This window comes from Vigna unguiculata, chromosome 4 (genome assembly GCF_004118075.2).
Source record: "Vigna unguiculata cultivar IT97K-499-35 chromosome 4, ASM411807v1, whole genome shotgun sequence".
Lineage (NCBI taxonomy): Eukaryota > Viridiplantae > Streptophyta > Magnoliopsida > Fabales > Fabaceae > Vigna > Vigna unguiculata.
Genome location: NC_040282.1, coordinates 32,532,468 through 32,558,173, shown reverse-complemented (window position 1 = coordinate 32,558,173; position 25,706 = coordinate 32,532,468). Strand labels below are relative to the sequence as shown.

Genomic DNA, 25,706 nt, shown 5'->3' with positions numbered 1-25,706 from the left:
TCAAATTAAAATAATTATTTAATAAATTTTACTATTTCTTTAAATTTAACCATTTATTATTTTTTAAAACTTAAGAATTTTTTAAATTATAAAACTACGTATAAAAAAAACTATTTACAAAAAATATTATCAAATGTCTTTTCACTAATTTAGAATAAAGAAAGTCTCAATCCAAATACTTAGATTTAAACAATAATATAATATAATTTGTGAATAAGAAAGTCTTTTTTCTTACGTTGTTATTAATATTCACTTCAACCATGTTAAAAAAGCTACGCATCTTAAAGAGTTTAACCTCCTTCAACTTCTTTCTGCAACATTTACTTTAGAATCTTAATTATGTTATACTTCGCGGGAAATACTGAATGATTTAAAATATATAAAACACTCAACATAACATATAAACTAGTTAATATATTATTTTATACTAATTTATAAATTTTCAAATTTAAATAGATTATATTTGACTTAATTATAATTATTTTTTTCAGATATTGTAACTCATTAAATATTTAACATACTTTAGTTACATGATATTTATCGTGAAATTAATGTGTAGTATTAGTTATCATTATTTAGCGTCAACTTATCCAATATTATTTAGAATCAATTATGAAATTTGGTATTATTAATAAATTATAGTGTTTATGATTTTAGATTATATATATGAGGCTTTATTATTATGTAGTTATTGTGGATTTGTCTTTGTTAAATATCTAATTTTTTGAAGTGTGCACAACTTGATGAAATATTGTTGTTATGAATGTTTTGTTAATTGTCTATTATGGTGCAATTATGTGTTGGTCCCATGACATGACAAGTTGGAGAGAAGAAGGGAAACACCAAACTTGAGAGTGGAGGAACCAATGATTTGTTACTTTTGAGTTTGAATTTCCCTAATTTGGCTATTAAAATCATTCAATCATTTCATCATCCAACACTTATTTTCTGGCGTGCAAAATATTTTGCCACGCAATCCCCCGGCAATGAAAGAGACTCCAAACATACTAATAAATTTATACAAACCAATTGAATGAGTCCACATCTACTTACTATGAATCTAATTCTTCCAATAAAATCTTGAGTTTAAATGTTGTGATGAAAAAAAGAAGTTAATAAGTTTAATTAATTCGTTAGATTTATTGATGGGAATTATTGAATAATAACAATACTACACATTAATATCACGATAATCAAGAAAATTAGTGTTAGAAAAACACTTTAACTTTCATAGATAAGGTTTATTAAAGAGTGTAAAAGGTGAAATATTTGTTTTTACGGTTGGTAGATACTCTTTATTGTGATTTGGGTTGAGCAATGATCGGGTTGGATCGAATCCGGGCTCAACATAACCAATTCAGCACGATCCGAATTCAACATTTCAAATCTATATCCAACCATTTAACAATTCAAATTAGTCATATTTGAGTAATTTTGAATATGATTAACTATGAATGGGTGACGAGTTATTTGAATTTAACATTACAAAGTTCAAGATCTCTTTTATCAGTGCTTTCTCTACTAGAGTAGATTGCAAGCTCCACCAATAAAAAAAGAGAATGTGTCTTCACCACTATCGTTAACCATCACGTCGCACATCAAAAGTGTGACCCACACATATCAACGTCCAAATCCACTATGTCAATGCAGATCAAGTCTCCATACGCATATCTGCATCGCAAAGCCGCACTATGCGAGCGCAAGTCAGTCCACACCTCGTTGCAAGAAGACAACACATTTATCTTATGTGAAACATGCAACGCTTTCTACACAATTTGATGACATCTTTGACGATGATGAATGCTCCCCTCTACGTTGCCTAGGTCGCCAAAGATGTCCTTTGCACGAGCATAGGATCTCCACGACACCAACAAACCAATGTAGATCTCCATCGCACTAGGCTTAGAAGTTGAGGAAGAAGAATGAAAAAGAATGGAGAGTAGGGCGTCATTGTTTGCTATCAATTAAAGATTTGAAAAGGGAAAGAAGGAGAGGGGGCATCATTCTTTGTTTGCAATTAGGGTTTTGTCATCTATATTTTCATTTTATACATACAAAATAAACATTCTAATATATTCTGAGTCAAGTTGGATACCCATGAACTCATAATTCATTTTCGTATATGGTCGCTGCTACACCCTTTAATCCGTTTTATTTACTTAATCTAACTAATTATCCAAATCAATCGATCGTTAAACCAATTCACATTTCAAATATTGAGAAATCGGACGATTTCTTTTATTTTTGCTCCCCTTAATCTAAATATGAATCATAATATGAATTTTGAGAATAGATTTTAATTAATAGAACAAAAACATTAAAAAAACACATATTATATATATATATATATATATATATATATATATATATATATGATAATATCCTTATTACTCCTCTTTATCTTTTATCTTTTATCTTTTTACTCCTTTTATCTTTTATCTTTTGCATATTATATGTTGGACTCCCATTTTCTTTCATTGTGAATAAATTGTTATATTTATTTAATACATTTTAAGATAAATAATTAATTTAGTATAATAATTATCAACATATTTTATGATAAGAAACAAATACAATTTTAATATAAAATTTTTAACTTTTTTAAAAGTTGTTTGAAACAAACACATGTTTAATCTTTAGTAATTGTTAGATTATTAAAGAAAAAAAATTTATCATGTGTTTAATAAAGACAAAACACATGTTTAACTATCCCAAAATATCACATAAAATTAGTTTACAAATATTTGTGACAATCAAATTAGGACGTAATTGTAATCGGTTTAACTAATTCTAATTTTTCTTTAAAAAAAAAAAGTTAAGTTATTTAAAACTAATTTTAGTTTTTTCTAATAAATAAACATTTGTGCTAGTATTGAATTAGTGTAAGTTAAGTCGATGCTAATTGAGTCTATTTAATGTTAAATACCAATAGACCGGTTAAACTCATTCTAATTTGATATAAGATTTTAATTTTTTAAAAAGTAATACAAATATATTTTATTTTTTATAAATAAATATTTATGTTAGCATCTTAGCCGAACTAACTACAACAAATATTAAAAGTAAATATTTAATTTTAATAAATATTAAAAATAAATAAGGTTAGTGTTGAATTATAGATTATTTTTAATTCAAAAGTTCAAATTAAAAGATAATAAATATCTCCACTCACAGTTCCTACTCCCTTCACTTTCTATATAAATTTTATCACACTTATATTTTTTATTCAAATTCATAAATCTATTCACACTTATCTCCTTCAACCAAATTCATCTCTTTCATGCACACAAATCTTCATATACATTTTTTTCCTCATGTCCTTTATCGATATTCTTCTCCTCATCTTCTTCATTTATACTGATTCCTTTAATCTATACTCATTTCTTTGATTCATATTTATCTCCTTCATCCACATTCACCTTCTTTATCCACTATAACTTTTTTCATTTATATTTGTTGAACATGAAAACACTATAGGAGAATTTTTTTGTTTGAAGTTACTCTCATGAGTGTTGACTAAACCAATACAAATTAAACTAATATAAAAAAACATATTTTATTTCACTAGATTAAATAAAATTTAAAATAAAAGTGCATTAGTGTTGACTTGACCAATATCAAACTACTTAAAAAATCAATTTAAAAATTAGTGATGGATTAGTATCGACTAAGCCAATGCTAGTTAGAATCAATCTTCAAAAAATGATGCTAACAAATTAAGGTTTATGATTTTAAATTGACATTCACATGTAACACAAATTCAATGCTATTAACTATTTAACATTGATTTTCGCTTGTTAGTATCGACCATCATCTAATTTATTGTAGTATGAGTTCAAATATAATTTAAATTTTTATTACAAGAATATAATTTTTTTATTATACTAAAAATGAAAAATGTCCAAATAAGATAATGTCAAATAATAATTTTGACGTCTAAAATTAAAATATGTCGATACTTGTTATACTAAACAAACTATTTAACTTATAATTTATTTTAGCAGGAAGAAGAAATTAAAAAAAACAAAAACTAACATTTAAAAGAATTATGTATTCCACTAGGATTGATTAACAAATGTTTGAAGTAAAAGGGTCGAGCAATGATGTTCAACTTACAATGCTAACATTACCAACATCAAATACATAATACCATATGAAGCTTCAAATTTGAAACCTTCCAAGATCTTTTTCTTTTTCTTTTGTCATTCGAAATTGAAACTTTAACGCAAGGGTTATGAAAACTGTGTTGTTTACAATCATTTATGGATTAAACATCAGATACACTGTTCCTATTAACTTATTAAGTTTAGAAAACGGTCTCAAAAACCTACATTGCATGAATGTGTACTTCATGCTTCAACATTTCTCCTAGTGACACATTTTTAACTAATTCTTGTAATAACTTGTTTATGTATATTATTCCCTATAATTTAACAAAACTCTATCATAATAACTAAAACTTCATAAATAAATATTGAACCACAAAATGTTGGATATTTTTTAATAAAAATGTCAAAACAAAGTCTAATAAAACTGAAAAATATTAACAATTAACATTTATCAATAAAAAGAAAAATAAGGGAGAAGCTAACAAATCAATAAACCTAGATAACCATGCATAGGAAGCAACATTAGATACCCAACCCAAAGTAAATGAATAACTATATATATGCGTATACGTGAAGAGTTGGAATTGTGATATTTAAAAGGTTCTAACATAATGAGTCAGTTCTCGTGCCTAATGTTTCTATATCAGGAATTTGAAGCAATGCTATTAAGAGGGGTTTTCAACGTTTTCAACCTGAATGCTGCTATGCAGTGTATTTATTAACGAAACGGAACAGGCAACTAGTCCATTTCTTTTCAAAAATTAAAATAAAAAATAATTTAAAATTTTAACTTTTGTATATTATATTACTTAAAAAAAATACAAATATATAATAATAAAGGATAATGATATTTTGAACCATTTTTTTTTACTTCTAACTCATTATTTCAATCACCTATCAATTATCTATTTGATTTTTAATAGTAGTGTGACATGATGATGTAAAGGTGATTGACGTGGTGGATTAAGAAAAGTGATCAAAATATCGTTATCCTATTATTAACCATTCAAGCATCATAGTTTAATATTTGTGAGTGTAAACTATAGCAAAATGATCCAGATTTTCTCATTTGCCCACACAGGCACTAGTGCAGAATTGCATTTTTACTTCGCCTTATAGACCTCGATTAGCAAGGAACCGAAGCATATAATGACGCGGTGGCATTTTTGCAATTTCAGGCAATTTTTATGCTTCGGTTCAAGTAAAACATGAAGCCAAAAGGGGTTATAGGCTTCGGTTCAAAAAAAACCGGTGCCAAAAGGAGTTATAGGCTTCGATTAAGCAGACCCGAAGCCAAAAAGGTTGCCAGAAATTTCAAAAATGCCATTGTCGTTGCGTCTTATAGGCTTCGGTTCAAAAAAAAAACCGGTGCTGAAAGGAGTTATAGGCCTCGGGTGTCAGGGAACCGAGGCCAAAAAGCACTATATGCCTCGGTTATAAATTGAACCGAGGCCATATAGTTTAATTAGGGCTCAAAAACGCGAACCCCTTTCTTTCTCGCGCGCGCTGTCTCCTCCATTTCTCTCTGCAACTTACGGCGACTCCACCACGCGAGCTCCCCTTCTTGTGCTGCCACCGTTGTGCTGCCGCCGTCGCTGTCTCCTCTTTCTCTCTCCGCAACTTCCGACGACACCACCACGCGAGCCCCTTTGTTGTGTTGCCACCGTTGTGCTATCGCCGTCGCGTCTCGCCTCCGGCCACACTGCTCCGGCCAGTCGTCCCTCTCTCTCTGTAACTGTTCCAGCGTCCCTCCACCACCACGCGAGACCCTTTTCTTCTTCCACCAACGTTGGGCTGCCACCAAACTTTCGCGCCTCTGGCCACTCTGCTCCGGCCACCGTCGCTGCACCTCCATTTCGTGCACGAACATTTTCCTTTTTTTCCCGCAACTGTCACGCCGCGGTTCCTTTAAGGTAAATTTCCAATGCATTTTTGTTTGGTTTTCCGTTTTGTATATGTTAATTTTCAATTTAGTTATTATGAGTGTTAATTTGCATTGAGATTGAAATTGTTTGGAGTATTTTGATTAATTTTGTGAGAGGATTGAGTCTCAATTTAAGAGCATTGTGTCTTCAAATGTAGAGCATTAAGTTTGAATTTAAGAGAATTGTAAGAACACTATAATTAAATAGGTAATATATGATGTTAAGGAAATTGTTGTTTTTGCTTTTATTTGTTACTTATGACTTTCTCTTGTGTTTTTTGTTATCTCTTGTAGCTCTCGAACGCGTTGAATTGCATCATCTTCCATTGTCATCTGTTTTTTACGCGCTCCTAGGTTCCTAATTCTAATATTTTCTTATGATGCCAATATGTTGTTTGCTTTATATATTTTATTAATTATTTGTTAAAACATGTTGTTTGCTTTTCTTATATGTGAGTTAGCCTTAGTTTCTCATTTGAGATTCAATACGAAAATTATGTATTGTCCCCGAGTTTTCATTTTGAAAAAACTACATTTTTTTTAAATTAGATATAAGAGGATACAATACTAATAATTTAAATGTATTGAATCTTGAATTGTCCGATTGGAAAGATTAATCACTTTCTAGTAATTTATTAGTGCATATATATATATATATATATATATATATATATATATATATATATATATATATATATATATATATATATATATATATATATATATTAAAATACATATCTTAAAATTCATGAATATTTGTCAATTGTGTTTTGTATTGATCTTCGGGTGCATATTTGATTGTGGTTTATAATCACTTTCATTTCGTGTATCCTGAAGGTCAATGCGAAATGCTGGCAAAATTTCGTGAAATTTAAGATATGTATTTTAAAAGTAATATGTACTAATAAAATAAAGAAAGTGAATCTTCTTAAATGGTATAGGGTCACACCTTGATTATGACGTGAGCATTGATTCAAAGATTACTGAAATTGTTCACGCAATTTCAGTATGGATCGAGATTGGATTAATTTACCACGTATCAATGTTGAGTATGAGAATGGAGTAGAAGAATTTATAAAATTTGTGCAACGTTATGAGGGGAGAAGTGATGATGAGGTGAAGTTCAGATGTCCTTGTGTCAACTGTTTGAATGGAAGAAAATTGAATGCAACTCAAGTTAGGGAACATCTTATTTGTGATTGTTTCCTTAGAAGTTATACAATATGGACATGGCACAGCGAATTAATACACATTCCAACTGTTTCTCGAGCTGAATATCTTGCCGATTCCTCCATGAAAGAGCGACGGGAAGAGCAATGTGAAGAGCGAGTAGAAGAAGACAATATGGAGGACATGATACAGGATGTTGGCGCAGAAGATTTTGCACAAGCGCATGTGTATGAGACGATGTCTGTTAATGCAGAAACTCCGTTGTATGTTGGTTCAACTAAGTTCACGCGATTATCTGCGGTTTTAAGACTTATGAATTTGAAAGTGACCAATGGTTGGACAGATAAAAGCTTCACAGAATTGCTTGTGCTCTTGAATGAAATGCTTCCCGAAGGAAATACTCTACCCACTCGAAACCATGACGCCAAGAAAATTCTTTATCCGATGGGTATGGAGTATAAAAGGATACACACATGTCCTAATGATTGCATATTATATAGAAAAGAATTTGAAGATTTGAAAAAATGTCCAAAGTGTGGGTCATCACGGTACAAGCAGAAAATAAACAGTGAAGATAATGGTCAAATAGAGAAGGAAGGATCTGCTTTGAAAGTAGTGTGGTACCTTCCAATCGTACCAAAACTTAAGCGTTTGTTTGCAAATCCTAAAGATGCTAAAAACCTTAGATGGCATGCAACTGAGAGAAGATGTGACAGACTCCTTCGTCATCCAGCTGATTCAATGCAATGGAAAAATATTGATCAGGAATTTCCCAAGTTCGGTGAAGAATGTAGAAATATTCGTTTTGGCTTATCTACCGATGGAATGAATCCATTTGGTAATTTAAGTACAAACCACAGTTGTTGGCCCGTTATATTATTCATTTACAACTTATCTCCTAGACTCTACATGAAGAGAAAATACATGATGTTGTCTATGATGATATCTGGTCCAAAGCAGCCTGGAAATGACATAGATGTATATCTCAATCCTCTAGTTGAAGACTTGAAGTTGTTATGGGTTGATGGTGTTGAAGTATTTGATGTTGTTGCTTCTGAAACTTTCATGATGCATGCAATGTTATTTTGCACCATTAATGACTTTCCAGCTTATGGTAATTTGTCAGGGTACAGTGTCAAGGGTCATAAAGCATGTCCTATATGTGAAGAAAACACAACATCTCATCAGTTGAAAAACGGAAGGAAGACCGTGTATCTGCGCCATCGAAGGTTTTTACAAGCTAATCATCCTTATCGAAGGTTAAAGAAAGCATTCAATGGACATCAAGAGAATGACAAAGCACCAACTCCATTAACTGGCATTCAAATTCATGAAAAATGTAATAAAGTACATCATGTATTTGGTAAAACGTCCAAGAAGTCATCTGCATCGAGCCCTTGGAAGAAAAAATCAATATTCTTTGACCTTCCATATTGGTCGAAGTTAGAAGTCAGGCATTGCATAGATGTCATGCATGTAGAGAAGAATGTGTGTGATAGCTTGATTGGTACACTACTTAACATTTAGGGAAAGACAAAAGATGGAGTAAATGCTCGTTTGGATTTGGTTGAAATGAAGATCTGAGAAGACTTGGCACTAAGGGAGGTTGATAGGCGTACTTATTTGCCCCCTGCATGTTACACTATGTCCATACAAGAGAAGATAAGTTTTTGCTTATGTTTAATGACTGTCAAGGTACCTCAAGGATACTCTTCAAATATTCAGAGTTTAGTGTCCATGCAAGACTTGAAGCTTGTTGGCCTAAAGTCTCACGATTGCCACATCTTAATGCAACAATTGTTACCTGTAGCTATTCGTGGAATTTTACCCAAAAATATTAGACAAACTATAACGCGTTTGTGTGCATTCTTCTCTCCAATTTGTAGCACAGTCATTGATCCTTTAAAGTTAGATGAACTTCAAATCGAAATTGTTATCATCTTGTGTCAGCTAGAGATGTTTTTCCCTCTATCATTTTTTGACATCATGGTACATTTACTTGTTCATCTAGTGAGAGAAATCAAGTTTTGTGGATTAGTATACTTAAGATGGATGTATCCCATTGAATGTTACATGAAGATTTTTAAAGAGTATGTGAAAAAGCAATATCGTCCAGAAGCTTCAATGATCGAAAGATATATTGCTGAAGAATGTGTCGAGTTTTGTTCAGATTACATGGCAAAAGCAAAAACAATAGGAGTTCCTCACAGATCATGGTTGAACAAGTGTTCTATAAGTAACATCATCCGAGGTGTGAGTGTGGTTACCAAAGATCGCGAAGAGTTGATGCAAGTACACTTATACATATTGAACAACACAAATGAGGTAATGTCTTACTTATCTGCACACAAAGTCATTGTGAAAGAGAACAATCCAAGACAATCAGAGAAATGGCATTTGATGGAGCATAATAGAACATTCATGCCTTGGTTTAAATCTGAGGTTTTGAAAGATTCGCAATGCTTTGAGACTTTGATGTGGTTAGCAAATGGGTTGAAATTTGATGTCATCTGTTATACAGGTTATGAAATCAATAATTGCACATTCTATACAAAGTCTCTAGATGATAAAAGCATAATACAAAATAGTGGAGTCAGTTTTGAAGCTGAGTCGCTACAATTTTCTACATCTAAAGATCAAAATCCCTTAGTAGGATCAATGGCATACTATGGTGTAATAGAAGAGATGTGGGAGGTTGATTATACGATGTTTACTATTCCACTGTTCAAATGTAAGTGGATTGACAATAAGAGTGGTGTCAAAATAGATGAATCAGGAATGACTCTAGTAGATTTTCGAAAGGGTGGTTATCAAGACGACCCATTTATCATGGCACAACAAGCATCTCAGGTTTTCTATGTTAAAGATCCCTCATCTGAACATTGGTTTGTCGCTCTTCATGGAAAAAAACAGATTGATCCTAATGAAGAGAATATGAGTGATCTTAATATTGCTGTCACCCACCCATTTAGAAGAACGATAAATGTTGATGAAATCCATCTAGTTGATGATGTGCACGCAATTCGAGAAGATCACGATGAAGGAATATACATATGACCAATCAATAACTTTATGTATGAATTTTATGTTTTTGTTAAAATTTAGGTGTTTTGTTAAATAATGTTTTATATATTATTTTATATGTTGCTTATTAATGTTTTTTTATGTTTTCATTTCACAGATACATGGCTGAACATTATACTTCATCAGAGGATGAAGCACCTACTAGGAGATCCACCAGATGAGCCACTAGGTTGAAAGAGCTCTTAATTAGAAGAGCTAAAGGTCAGAAAACACATGTTGATATTAACGTCGACACTGGTGAGCCTAGTGGTCGTTCTGGGGATGTCTTCAAAAGCTATTTAGCAATGTTGGCACGAGAGAGAATATCAATCCTTACGCCATCTTTTGATCATGTCACTGAAGTTGATCGGGAAATGATATGGCAAGATTTATTGGTAACTAATATTAATGTTATTAACGTTATACTTTGATTTTGTTGATAATATGATAAATATTGTTGATGACATTTTCTATATTGCAGCTAACATTTGATATTCCAAATGTGTCAACGCTTAAACAAAAATGTTTGTTATCAGTGGCTGAGAAATTTCGTGGTTTTAAGACCAAGTTGACGTCTAGGTATGTCTTTCGACATAAAAAGAATGAAAATTCATTATTGAAATACACTTGGATTGATGAAGACACATATCGTTAGTTTCTTGAGCTTCGGACATCTGAGGGATGACATGTATGTTTATTTGAAATCATAAATAACATAATTGATAATTATGCAAAATTTTAACTAATTCATAAAGTGGGTTTTATATGTTACAGGTAAAGAGAAAAAAAGGCTCAAAGCATAAGTGCTCAAAATAAAAACCCGCACATATTATCTCGTGGTGGGTATAGAAAACTTAAAGAGAAGATAATGACAGAAAAGAAAAAATCTAGGCCCTCACCTTCTGAGGGTGAAGATACTGAGCCTCCTTCACCACCATCACGTCATCAAAAGTGGAAGTTAGCCCGTTTACGCTCATCGGGCAACTACACTTTTGAATCTGCACAAGAAATCTCTGAGAAAATTGTAAGATACAATTCTTATCTAAATAGCTCGTTCATGTTTTATATTGTACTTTTTTTTATAAATTTTTTTGTTACATTGTAGGATTCGTTGGTTGAGCAGACCTCCCAAGGAGGATTCATTCCTGAAGGTCGTCATGACATACTTGCTGCTGCAATTGGACGACTTGAGCACCCTGGACGTGTGCGTGGTGCTGATCAGGAGTCGGCATACGCCAATTTTTTGGTTCCTCCTCTCGTCAGTCTTCATGCAGTCATGGTGCTGATTATGAACAAAGAATGAAGGAAATTATCACGGCGTAGGTGAGAGAAGAACTTATGCGCCAATTTGAACATTATGGAATTCGTTCGCTAGTGGATCATCCGCCAGAACTAGACCCATTTGTGCCTCCCACGGGTAAATTTGTTTTCTGTAAGTTATGAATTGAATAAATGATATTTAATAAAGTAATTGAATAACATTACTAAATCGTTGACTCTAACAGGTAGAAGGGGAAAGGGGAGTTGTTCAGCTCCACCCGGGGATGACATGGATGACACTCATCCATGTCACCTATATATTTGGGATGGTACAAAGAAGACACTAGTGGCTTGTGGAAAATTATTTGAGGCAACCACAGTTCTTCATGGCATGGAGTTATCAGAGGATGAAGTTAAGGTCACGGTAGAGGAGGTTCTCATGTCGTTTGCTTTAGTTCTTATGCCAACAGATGAGGTGTATACTGTGGCACAAGCATTCCAGTGTTTCCTCGCCTGGCCTAGAGATTTGGTTGTTATTGACCCCCCGGTACAGACTCTTAAACCCACAAATATACTACATTTTTAAGTTTACATGTTTCTTATATTCAAACTTAAATTATATTCCATTTTAACATAAATTGCATCAATATAGGAAAAACCTCAATCAAAGAAGATTCTTCTCTCTTTGGACGATCCTCTTGGTGCATTGCTCCAACTTGCAGAAATCATAGTTGATAAGCTGATGCAGGTTCCTTGGGATGCTAACATTTTTGGGAGAGATCTTGACATCCCACTTTACTTGCATTCCCAAGATGTCTTGGAGCTTGCACGGGGACAAGAGGAACTCAACATACCATTATTCAGTTATGGATTATGTAAGTCTTTTAGTCATTATATATAGTTATTTGATATATTTATCTATTTACTTATATCAAATCAATTTTTGGTTTAGGTATCTGTCTGATGTCACTGAAACTATGGGGCTGAATGATCTATATGGGTTTATAGACCCCCAACTCACTCATGAAGGCAACAAGTTTGATGACATCCAATCATATGTGACCAAATGCTTTCAACGCGGAAAAGAAATTTATTTTGTCCCTTATGTTGCTGGGTAAGTCATTTTTGTTAACTTATGAATATAATCAGTCATTTTAATGCATAACAATGAATTTATTTTCTTATCAGGCGTCATTGGCAGTTACTTGTGGTTTCCCCAAGGGAGAACCTTGCTGTGTGATTTTGCTCTTTGCATCGCCCTCCCCCCAACCATCTTAGACAAGTGATAGATTGGTAAGAACCTCAATATCAATTTTATGAATATGACATGTTATATAAAAATATCCTAACTTATTCCTTATATCATAGTTCAATTGTTGCACATAACATGTTGCTAGGGAGATCAACGACTAAGGCAAAATGTCTTGTATGGTGTTCTCTCCAGGTTTGATATTTCTATCCATATCTTTATAATTTTTTGCTTGATTTTCTTCCTTAATTAATTGTAACGTTGTTGATATAATGTAGTGTAATAGACAAACCGACTCATATGAGTGCGGTTACTATATAATGCAATGGATGACAACCATTATGTGTGCTCGTATTACAACAAATTGGGAAACGGTAATATATATTTGAATTAAAATGAATACTTTGCAATATTTCCTTTTTATATACTAACTTAACTTAATCTATTATTTTGTAGACATTCAAGAGTCTTGCCGTAATTCTCGCAAAGTTCATAAAGTTTGGTAAGATAGCATGTGCCAAATATATAATTGAAATGTACAATACTATTGATTAGGACATGTATCTTGATTGTAAATGATTTGTAATTGTCTTTTAAATGAATTTTAATTGTGGATGTGTTATAAAATATTTAGTTCTGGTCTATTCTGGTATGTGCTGGGTGTTGAACAAAATTTGCAGGTTTAAATGTGGGAATAACACCAAAACAGAAACTGCATTAAAAAAACACCATATTAGGCCTCGGTTCATATCAGAACCGAGGCAAAAAGCACACATATGGCCTCGGCTGGAACCAAAACCAAGGCTAAAAGGGGATCGAATTTAAAAAAAAAAATTGAAAATAAATTGCACATATGGCTTTGGGTGGAACCAAAATCGAAGCAGAAAGCTAGGCTCTATTGCCTCGGGTGCCTTTGAACCGAGGCAGAAGAGGGCTCTATGGCTTTGGTTCTCAACCGAGGCCAAAAGCTATCCTCTTTTGGTCTCGCCCCAATATGCTTTGGTTCGGGAACTAGTGCAGAATATTAAAAACAACTGATGCCAAAGCCCCTTCCTACACTGGTGAGGATCAACCCAAAATAAATGAAATGAATTGAAACAAAAGTCTTCCATGAAAAACAAATTGTATATCATTTGAAAAAGTAATCCACAATAAATAAATAAATAAAAAGCAATCCAAAGTGCTTTCATAGCTTTCCTTTTGCCCATTGTTTTTCTTTCTCTTATTTATTATTATTATTACTCTAATATATATATATATATATATATATATATATTAATTAGAGGAAACACATTTTAAATTAATTTGATATTGATCGATTTACCTTTAACATGTGTTTCTGTTATTTGGTAAAAGCTTAACTAGAGAAAAATATTGCATCAACATGGTATTTCAAGTTGTAGAGATATTGTGGAGAATTAGCATATGATAAAGAGACAGAGGTGTTCCATTCTGACTTTCATTATGGTCTGTTGATTCAGCAACATCACCGCATGTTAGAGTTAAACTTAAGTTGAAAGTAAAAAAAGGAAAGTGTCACTAAAGAATCTAAATGAGTTAAAAGAAAACGAAAAATGATATTTAGACACCAAAAGTAGACTCATTTTTGACATCAGACCCACATGATATTTAATTTGTAATTTAAAGTTTAATAAAAATGGAGAAGAGAATTTACGCACGTTTGGGTCAAAATTTAAAGAGAAAAATTGCTATTCTAAATCCAAACGTGCACTCGAAGCTTTCATCACCACAGCAAGCTCTTCTTCGATTTTTGTTTTCCAGTGTTTCTTAGATTTGTTTCTCATTTCTAATCATGTTGAGATGAATACGTGAACTGTTTGACTTGTTTCCATAGCAATTTCATGGATCATCACATATAATTTTGCAATTGCGCTTTTGATTGTTAATTTTATTAGATTAGGGTTCGTGAATTAGGATTTTACATTTTACTCTATCATTCTGCATGATTTCAATTTCTAAATCTAATTGTTGTTCATTCAAATTGTTTTACATCTTTAATTTGTTCATCCATCCTTTCCATGGTCACACTCGAATTTGCCATGCGTCTTCTCACATGAACATCTGTGCCTTTTTTAGTTTTTCATTGTTTAGGTTCTGTTAGCATATTCTTTCATTAGTGTAGATTATTATTTTTAACTCGCCTTATATGCCTCGGTTATCAAAAAACCGAAGCATATAATGGCGCGGTGGCATTTTTGCAATTCCACCCAACTTTTATGCCTCAGTTCACAAAACACCCGAAGCCAAAAACGGTGTTATGCTTCAGTTGATAAAAAATTGGTGCCAAAAGCTAGCATATGCCTTGGTTGCGGAGAATCGAAGCCAAAAACTCACATATTTGGCCTCGGGTGATTGACAACCGGTGCCAAAATGCGTGCCCTTTTTTCTTTTTCTTCTTCCCTGCCGCAGTCTCTATTTCTCTCAACAACTCCATTTCTCTCTTTTCTCTCCCTGCAACTTAGCCAAAATGCGTGCCCTTTTTTCTTTTTCTTCTTCCCCGCCGCAATCTCCATTTCTCTCAACAACTTCATTTCTCTCTTCTCTCTCCCTGCAACCTACCCCTAAATGCGTGCCCTTTTTGCTTTTTCTTCTTCCCCATCGCAGTCTCCATTTCTCTCAACAACTCCATTTCTCTCTTCTCTCTCCCTGCAACCTACCCCTCCACCGTCGCTGCCACCATGTTGCTCCAGCCACCATCGAGTTGCCGCCGCTGGTTCGCTGCACCTCCATTTCCTGTTTCCTTGATTAAATTTTACATGTAGTTTTTAGGGTTTGTTGAAAAGGGTGGCTGAAATGCAAAGTGGAAGAGGGGTTGAAACTAGGGGGCTCAAACGTTGGCAGATCTGGGCACTTGGGTTTTGGGTTTGCTCATTGTAAAAAATATGGAAGTTTCTTCAGCTTAGAAATGATGGCTTTTAGAACAAGGTTGGAACTAGAAGAGGATTCTGAATTTGAGTCATTTAGGAGTTGAAAGTGTTGAGTGGCTCTCTTCCTGTGGGGGAGAATTGGCATTCCCCTGAAAGAGCCAGCGCCAGAAGAATTGTAAGATGCTGACAATGAGGAGGAAGAAGCTGAGATGGGTCCATTGTGTTCAGTAAGAGGTGCTTTCATGGATCTGCTGGAAGCATCGTTGTTGATGTTGCATCCATTTAGAAACAACCTTTTCTTGTGGATATCTGGGGTTGATGTGTATATGGCCTCGGTTCTTACGTTACCCGGGGCAGAAAAAGCGCTTTATGGCTTCGGTTAACACCCGAGGCCAAAAGTCATACCTTTTGGCCTCGCCCCAATATGCCTCGGTTTTAAAACCGAGGTAGAATAACAAAAACAACTGGGGTCAAAAGCCCTTATTGCACTGGTGTTTGATCTGTTTAGATTAAGTTACTTATGACGTATGTGGGGAGCACTGATGGATTAAGTGGGAGTTATGTTGGATATTTTGGTCATTAGTTGCATTTCTTAAAGGAAAAAAAAGCTTTAATGTAAACAAAAAATGTTGAATCTGGACATAATATATAAGACAAAAAGGAATTCCATTATCACTAAATTCAATAGCACCTTATTTGGATGGTGCGCATGAAAAAAAGTCTCATAAGTTACTTATGACGTATGTGGGGAGTATTGATGGATTAAGTGGGGATGTATGTTAGATATTTTGATAATTAGTTGTAGTTCTTAAAAGAAAAAAAAAATACAATGTTAACAAAAAATGTTGAATGTAGACATAATATAAGACAAAAGGATTTCTATTACAACTAAATTCAATAACACCTTATCTGGATGGTGGCTATGAAAAAAAAGTCTCATAAGTTACATATGACGTATGTGGGGAGTACTGATGGATTAAGAGGGGAGTTATGCTGAATATTTTTGGTCATTAGCTATAGTTCTTAAATGGAAAAAAAAACTTTAATGTAAACAAAAAATGTTGAATGTGGACATAATATAAGACAAAAATGAGACAAACAGTTCACGTGTTCACCTCAACATGATTAGAAATGACAAACAAATCTAAGAAATACGGGAAAAAAATCGAAGAAGAGCTTGATGTGGTGATGAAAGCTTCGAGTGCGCGTTTGGATTTGGAAAAACAGTTTTTCCTCTTTAAATTTTGACCCACACATGCATAGATTCTCTTCTCTATTTTTCATTTTTATTAAACTTTAAATTACAAATTAAATACCACGTGGACCCAGTGTCAAAAATAATACTTTTGGTGTCTAAATATCATTTTCGAAAAGAAAAATTTGTAGTGTGTTGTGTTAAATCTATTATTTCAACACTGGTTAATTTTGTAAAGTTATAATTGATATTATCATATTTTTATTTTTATCTTTTATTATTGTTTTATTATTATCTTTTAGATATTTCATATTTTATTTAATAAACTTGAAAAAGATAAATATTTAATTTATATTTTATAAATATATAAAAGTTTAAATATTTAAGAAGGTTAGCAAAGAATCAGTATATATTACCGAATATTAAAATAATATAACAACAGAATTGGTTATCTAATTGTTCTTTATTTATTATTATACATCATTATAATATTTGAAGAACATAACAAAATTTAAAAATATGGTAGATATAAATGTGGACATTGTCGACTGAAGAAAGAAAACTTCTATAGGGTAATGTCTTTTGGTCTCAAAAATGCTGGAGCAACCTACCAACAGCTGATGGACAAGGTTTTCAGTCATCTAATGGGACAATGTATCGAAGTATATGTTGACGACATGGTTGTCAAGTCTCCAAGTCATCACCAACATGCCGAGGACCTATCAGCAGTCTTCTCTGCACTACGCCAATACAACCTTCGCCTCAACCCAGACAAGTATGTATTCGGCGTCGACAATGTGTCCTTGTTCTATATTTTTTTTTTGGACTATGTTCTTTCTTTCAACTTTTTAGATAAATGTGAATTTAATAATATTTATTTATAAAGTTTGACTTTAAAAGAGTAATGAAGGTGAGAGAAGTAATAAATATTAAAATAATTTATTTATTTACTAAAAGTAATCATTACTATGTGCTACTCTAGTAGTGCATCTCATCACCTCACACACATGATCATGTTTACGGCCAAACAACCCTATGATGATCTTAAATTTCAAATAAAAGCACGAGATGGTATGTACTAAAATAGAATAGTCACACAATTTTTTTATATATCACACAAACTTGATAATGATTTATCAGCTAGTTTATTTATATTGTTATCACGGTACTTTAGGTATGATTAGGTTAAAACATGTTATTAACATGTCTTTTAAATCATGGTGATTTTATGTTAGTGTGAATATCGTTGGTTGATCATCTTATCATACGAATAATGTGTGAATCGATCACAACCCTTTTAGTTGAGAAATGGATTGCGAAACCAAGTGATTCTAATTCTAATAATAGATAATTGTGTACATTAAGACAAGCTTTCACCACCCTACATACCACTTTTCTAACCTAATATGTTTCAATAACTGTATACGTGTGATCTTAACACCAGTACTACGACATATAAATAATAATAATAATAATATTAATATTAATAATAATAATAATATATTATATTATATTATAATATAAGTAAAAATGAATGTTGAGATCAGACGCATATCATATTTTTCATTCAATTGAACATAAATAATATATCATTAGGACAACAATGTCTTATAATTTAGCATATGATTGTTTATATTCCCATCGTTAACGTCTTTCATAAATTTAGAAAAAATATAAAATGTGCACTTAAACAAGAAAGCTCAGTTGTAACTGAATTAAATTGATCCTCAATACTTTAAAACAATCAAATTTTTAATAATTAATTAAAGATGGTAATATTAGTGACTATTTAGCCAATGATTTTAAAATTGATTGGTTATGTGATTGATTGCTATTTGTTTTTAATGACTAATGTGATGATTAAGAGTGTTAACTACCGATTTACCCCTTTAGCCACCAATTTTATCGATGATTAAAATGTCTCTTTTAATAGTAAATACTTAACAGAAAAAATGTTTTATTTATAACCTAATGTACAAAACTTCGTTACTGAGTATTCTTTAAACTAGTATGTTTCGTATCTAAAGAAAAAAATTCATTTATGGACCCAAATTTGTCATATGACCATCACAGTATCATAGACTAAAAATGGGCACATTCAAACAATTTTAACCAATATAAATAAATCTCAAAGATTAAGGAAAGAGCAAAACAAAAAAAAAAAAAAGAAGATAATGAGAAATTTGTTTTTTCTCCTTGACTCTCAAAGGTGACCGTAAAATTATACAAGAAATGGGGTGAAAGAGTTGTTCTGTTTTATAAATGTTGATTATAAATAATTATTTGAGACTATTTTTTTTTTTTTAAATCACACACTAGAGTATTCAAATTATCAATCAATATAGTTAAACTTAGTAATTAAAATATATGCATATGTTATGTTGTACACTACATATCATATAATATATATATATATATATATATATATATATATATATAAAATAAAAGTAAAAAAAGATATTTATATAATTTACATCAGTTTCTGCTTTAAAGTTTTGAATAGAGTTTGGTGTAGACCAAGTTTTTTCTTCTGAAAATTTAAAAGTTTGGTTCCCCACTAACTCTCTTTCGCTGTTTCACCACCCAAACAATTTTCATATATCATTTCTTTTCTTGTTCCTTGATTTTCAAATAGGCCAGATATAACATAAAAGCCACAAAGTCTCCATAAACTCTTCGAAATTTTCCTTCAAAAGCAAAGCAAATCAGTGAAAATGTCTGTTTCCATTTTCTTCTTCACACTTCTACCTTTACTATTCCACTCTTCTCATTGCACCACCATCACAGTTGATGGATCTTCAGAGTGGAAGAACCCCACTGTTCACGTCGGAGATTCCATCAGTGAGTACTACCACTAACTCAACACCTCAGAAAACAATGGAATCTCTGTTATGAGCATTTTTAACACTAGCAACTAACATCGCTTCATGTCTCAGTTTTCAATCACAAGCAACACTACAACATCTACATTTTCAAGAACCAGAATGCCTTTGATCTCTGCAATTTCACACAAGCCACTCTTCTCTCCAATCCCAACACTGCCTCCTACACTGTAAGACCCTCCTCCCTTCAAAACTTTTCATCTGGGTGCTTTGTAAATCCTTCCAAAACCATTGATTTTGCAGAAAAAAAAAAAGGTTATTTTGACCATTATGTATGTTAATGTTGTCAGTGGCATCCATCACGACCTGGTTTCTTCTACTTTAGCTTCAATGATGGGTCTCTCATGGCATGCCAAGCTTCTGAGAAGCTAGCCATTGAGGTGACCTCAGCGGTTTTAGCAGCCACACCTGAAGGTTCAGCAATGTCACCATCTCCTTTGTTTTCATGGCATTTTAATACTCTGCATGAGGGTTCACCTGCTCCTTCACCTTCATCAAGTGTGGCAACAGCTCCATTGGTACCATATAAAAGTGGCAGCGTGCCCTTCATCACCAGTAACCCTGCAGTGCCTCTTCCCACCGATGAAGTTGACTCTGCTACTTTACACCCTCTTCCCACCTCTTGTAGCCATCAACAACAGGTGCCTTCTCTTTCACATTTTTTTTATAACATTCTTGTATCTTACCGTTAGATTTACGGAGGAGGTTTTATTCGGAAGAACAAATACTAACAAAACCTGAGTTTAATGAGATAAAACATTGACACAAATAAGTTTATAAATCTTTATGTTTATATAATATTTTATTTTCTATTTTTTAACCGATGGGAGACTTAAACCCGTACTGGATTCCTAATCTTACGGCTTGAAATTTCGTTTTCGAATAAAAACAAAATAGTCTTGTGGGCTTGGGAAAATTTGTGGTAAGACAAAAAACAAAAAGAAACTGTAATAAATATATATATATATATATATATATATATATATAATAAAAGCATTTATTTCTGTAATAGATTGATTATCTGATGATCCTTCTGCATTTGAAAATGTAGAGATTTCTAACATGACAATAGAAACTGGACTATATTATAGTTTATGTTATAGTGTACTTGCTTGTTACTTTATTTTGAAGGAAACACATGATAATGAGTTAATTATTATGAGAGTTATAAAGTATATTATAGCGGTGGCATTCACTTATTCATCATATTTTGGTAGGTTACACTGATTTGGGTCTGTTCTATTATTGGTGGTTGCAGGTGATGATTGGATCATTTGGACTTGTAGTAGCTGTGCACACCATTACTTCACTGCTGCTTTAAATTGAGTGAGATAGAGAGAGTGTGAATAGGGTTTCACCATTACTTCACTGCTGCTTTAAATTGAGTGAGATAGAGAGAGTGTGAATAGGGTTTCACCAGTGACTCTTATTGAGTCTAAAGGTAGCTATAAGAAATTATTATACCATGTATCAAGATGCTCTTACACTATCTTTCAATTGGTGTTTGCCATTTTTCTTCTTCTTGGATTCTGGAGCAGAATTCATTACCATATTTGCTTTCACATATATCACTATAAGAAAATGATGGAGTAGTGACTAATTTTACGATCCAAAAATATGCTTAGAGATTAATTTAGAAATTAATTTCATAATTAAAGATTAATTTAGAGACCAATTCTTTGAGTAGCCAAAACTTTAATAGTTAATGTTAGTAACCAATTTAGAGACCAATTCATAATAGAAACTAGGGTTAAATATGTTTTTGATGCCTTAATTTTCACTGAAAATTGGAATTAGTTCATCTTCAAAATTTTTGACCAATTTAGTTCTTCATCTTTAAAAATACGTGAATTTAGTCATTTTAATCAAATTTTGTTAAGTTTATTTGATGTTTTAAATTCATTTCATGATAACATTTGAGTTGTTTATACCATTTGACACAATTTTGCTTCAATTTTAGCTTAGTAAAATACGTTTAAAATGTCAAATAATCTTAATAAAATTTGGTAAAAATGACTAAATCTACTTATTTTGAAAGATGAAAGATTAAATTGGTCCAAAATTTTGAAAAGAGATTAATTACAATTTTCACTTAAAATTAAGAAATAAAAATATATTTAATTCTATAAACTATATTTTAATTATTAATTTAGAAACCGGTTATAATTTTTTGAAACTATTTTAAGTAATGATAATTCTTAACTATTTGTTAGTTTATGCCTCAAATTAAGCCCCTCACCACATGTCAGTGTGTCACTTTCTATGTTCATAGTACATTTGGGTGCCCAACAACACCTATTAATTCATAGTGTGTCATCCAGCTTAGCCTAGTTGACCAATGCATGGTGCAATAAAGCCACATGCTGGTGGGGGAGCTATGAACTGTGCTGTGTTTCTTTTTCACCACTTCATCACTGACACAAATAAATTGCTGGTCCAATAAAGCCACCATTCCCAACTTATCCCCAAAAGTTTTCTTCTTGCTTCAATTTCAAAATAGATTCTCTATGATCTATATTACAAAGTAAAACTTTTTCTTTTCGTATGATTCAATACAAAATGAAACAAAATGGGAATATATCAGTATTATATGTCTTTTACAGAAATATTTAATGCTTGAAATATTTGCGAGTTTGGGAGGTAGACAGAGAAAAATAAGATACCATCTCAAATCACTTTGGATTCTCATGTCGGGTTCTATGTGTTTTTCCTCTAATGTGCTCCCAAAATTTAGTCATCAATATTAATTTTGAAAATTTAAAATACATTAAAAATAATTTAAAATATTAATATTATATATTTTTAATGTTTAGTAGAAGATAGTATCAAAATTAATTTTCGAGAAAAAATTTATACTACAAGAAAATTCTCAATTAGAAACCAATTTTGTGAACTAAAAGTAGTTAGTCACTATAATGACTAATTTAGATACCAATTTACAAAATTAAAAAATATTGATTACTTAAACAGTTACTATAATAAATAAAAAAATTATAATTGGTTATTAAATTGGTGACTAATTAATTAGAGACCAATTTTTAAACTAAATCATTTTGGTAGCTAAAACTTAAGTAGTTAATTTTTAGTAACCAATTTTCTTTGGTAGCAAAACTATAGTAACTAATTTAAAGACAAGTTTAGTGACCAATTACAATATTTTATTCATAATAGTGACTATTTTTAGTAACCAATAATTTTTAGTTTTGTAAATTAATATCTAAATTGGTTATTATAGTTACTAATAATTATTGATCACTAAATTGGTCACTATTTAGAAATTTTCTTGTTCTAGTGTTATTGCATGTTAAATACTTTTTCATCTTTGTTATGACGAGGGTGTTTTTTTTCTATCTTGAGATATTTCACAATTTATAAAAATTTATGAAATAAAAGGATTATTTCATTTGAATTATTATTACATCATGTATATCCAACGTAAGTGTAATTAAAAAATTATCTAAAATGAAAAGAAAAAAAAAATCAAATTCCAAGTTATGTTGACTCTGGTTCTGATAAAATCCACATGTGTGGGATTGTATTATGAAATTTGGTGTAGACATGAAGAGTTGGTAACGGTATTAAATGGCCTTGGTCCATGCATGAGATCAAAACAAACTAGTTTCTTTCATATTGAGACTTACATGTAAAATGAGTTTGTATTGCATAGTCGGTATTCACTTTGTGACCTCCAGGAATAAATTAGGGAAATGTACGTTTTGTTTCCTTTCTTTATAAACCTGAAAATTACCACAAAGGATGAAGAAAAATATATAATAACAAAAGCTGGATCCCTCACTCCTACTTTCTAATCATAGTATTTCTTCAATCACTAGGAAATGTATAATTTTATTAAATTTAAGTGTATTATATATCATAATTTAGGATAACTAAACGAATGTAGAATATTTATTGGATGAGTGGTCCTATATATAATAGATATATTAGTGGTTCTACTTGGTGAAATTATTAGTGATGATACTTGTCCTTAGAAAGTTGTTTATTGTTATATGTATGAACATTTCATTGAAGTCCTTGAAATGTAGCATTCACCGTTGCGCAAAACTATCCAACATAAAGCTACCAGGGAAAGTAACAAGTGAAACCATCAGTTGTATATCACATATGGACGAACCCTGTTAGGAAAAAAAAAAAAGCATTTTTAGTAATTGACAAAATCAGCAGCTAAATGTGACTAACGCCCTATATAAATAATGACTAAAACTTTAGTCGCATAATAGTTAGCTTCTGATTTAAAAATTAGTGGTTAAACAACCACCAAAATTACAGTTGTTAATTGGTCATTGTAAATTTGGTCACCATAAATTTGGTGACTTTAAAGTATTTCGAAACCAATTTAGCAATTAAACTTTCGATCACTAATTTGATCGTTAATAGAGATGTATTTTAATTTAATGAAATAGTTTTTGGTCGCTAATTAGGTCACAAATAAATATTTTTTTTATTTAATTAAAATGGTATCGGTGGCTAAATCAGAGGCTAAATCGGTGTGTAAATTGGTGGCTAGATCTGTGACTAAACCAGTGACTAAAACAATCTACTTATATTTAATTTTTCACCTGCTTATAAATGTTGCATATTTAATTATACTAAATAACAATAAACTACAATATATAATGTAACCAAAAATAGAATTAGTTCTAAATACATATGCAAGATTAAAGTCGACATAAAATTAAACCTAAATAATGCTCATGTGGACTACCATAACTAGAACGATCTACTGCGTCATCTCCATTGCTAGGAGGATCAAAAGGCATGCCATAAGATTTTTCAACTAGATGTATAAAACAAGTTTCATATGCTCTTTTTGTCAGCATATACATTCCTCATATTGCTCATTATCTTGCATCAATTGTGTCATCTTTTCCTTAAATGTCTTATCCTTAGCTTTGAATTCACCACCGCTACCCATTGGTGTCGTCTACAAGTGAAAATTATTGCATATATAACATTCGATAGAGGTATGAAATTAGAACGATTAATTTTCAACAAAAAATGAACTAATTATGATAAAAAGACTCAAACATGATTGTGTTTTCTACAAATAAATGTGTCAGTTATCTTGCATCTCATTCACTGCAATTATTAAAAATCACAATCATATTAATGTAAATAATTATTAATACGAGATATACAATCAATTTTAATACATCAGTTACCAAAGAGGTATCTATGTCATCAAAATCACTATCAATGTCATCCTCACTCTCACTTGAAATGTATTCCCCCTCATATTCTTCATCTAAGTTTGTTTGATTTAGTAAATTTATAGCTTTTTCTTCGCTCCCACAATCAACATTAGGGGTGGCAATATTAAGCCTGTTGGCCCACAAAAGCCCGTAGCCCGCACGGGCTGGCCCACTAGCCCGTTTAAAAAAAACTTGCACTTGTGAATATCAGTTACTTTCCTTCTGGACTTCTGCATAAACGTTCCAAATTCTTATATGACTGGAAAACACAAGTATTATGTATTTTTGAATGTGCTAAAATTTGAATAATACATCGTATATGTCAAAGTACAAATAGGAATTTGATGAAAATGTTGAATTATCAATTTATCATCCAACTTCCCAAAGTCTTTGCTTAATTTTGTGAACTTGTTAAAGTTTTCCAATTTGTTGAACATTGAAAGCTTTATCATAAGAATCTTATTTAAAAAAATAGGCAGGCTAGCCCGTAGGCCCGTATTTATGCGGGGCGGGCTAGAATTTTTAGCCCGTGTTAAAAATGTAGTGCGAGCTAGCCCAACTCGTATTGCCACCTCTAATCAACATCAGTAAGAGAATCATGAATGAAGTATGAATCAACATGTAGCATTACTTGAAGTTGTAGAAGCTCATTATCTTGGTGTGGAGTCTCATGCTCAATTTGCCTTACTGTATTATCAATAATTCTGCTGCGAGCTATTGTCTTAATTACTCCCAACCAACCACGGTATCCCTCGG

The 25,706-nt window shown here is 31.9% G+C and overlaps 1 protein-coding gene across 1 annotated transcript; it reads left to right on the top strand.

Annotated features, from left to right (window-relative positions):
• Positions 1-19,499: 19,499 nt before the first annotated feature.
• On the top strand, positions 19,500-21,301 carry LOC114180355. Its single transcript, XM_028066657.1, has 4 exons — positions 19,500-19,699; positions 19,795-19,910; positions 20,031-20,381; positions 20,999-21,301. The coding sequence occupies exons 1-4, from the start codon at positions 19,573-19,575 to the stop codon at positions 21,059-21,061; spliced, it is 657 nt and encodes a 218-aa protein (XP_027922458.1). The 5' UTR covers positions 19,500-19,572; the 3' UTR covers positions 21,062-21,301.
• Positions 21,302-25,706: the final 4,405 nt, after the last annotated feature.

Coding starts and splice junctions, on each gene's coding strand:
- LOC114180355 (XM_028066657.1), top strand. CDS start 19,573: ATGTCTGTTTCCATTTTCTTCTTCACACTTCTACCTTTACTATTCCAC. Junction 19,700..19,794: donor TCACGTCGGAGATTCCATCA/GTGAGTACTACC, acceptor TTCATGTCTCAG/TTTTCAATCACAAGCAACAC. Junction 19,911..20,030: donor CCAACACTGCCTCCTACACT/GTAAGACCCTCC, acceptor TAATGTTGTCAG/TGGCATCCATCACGACCTGG.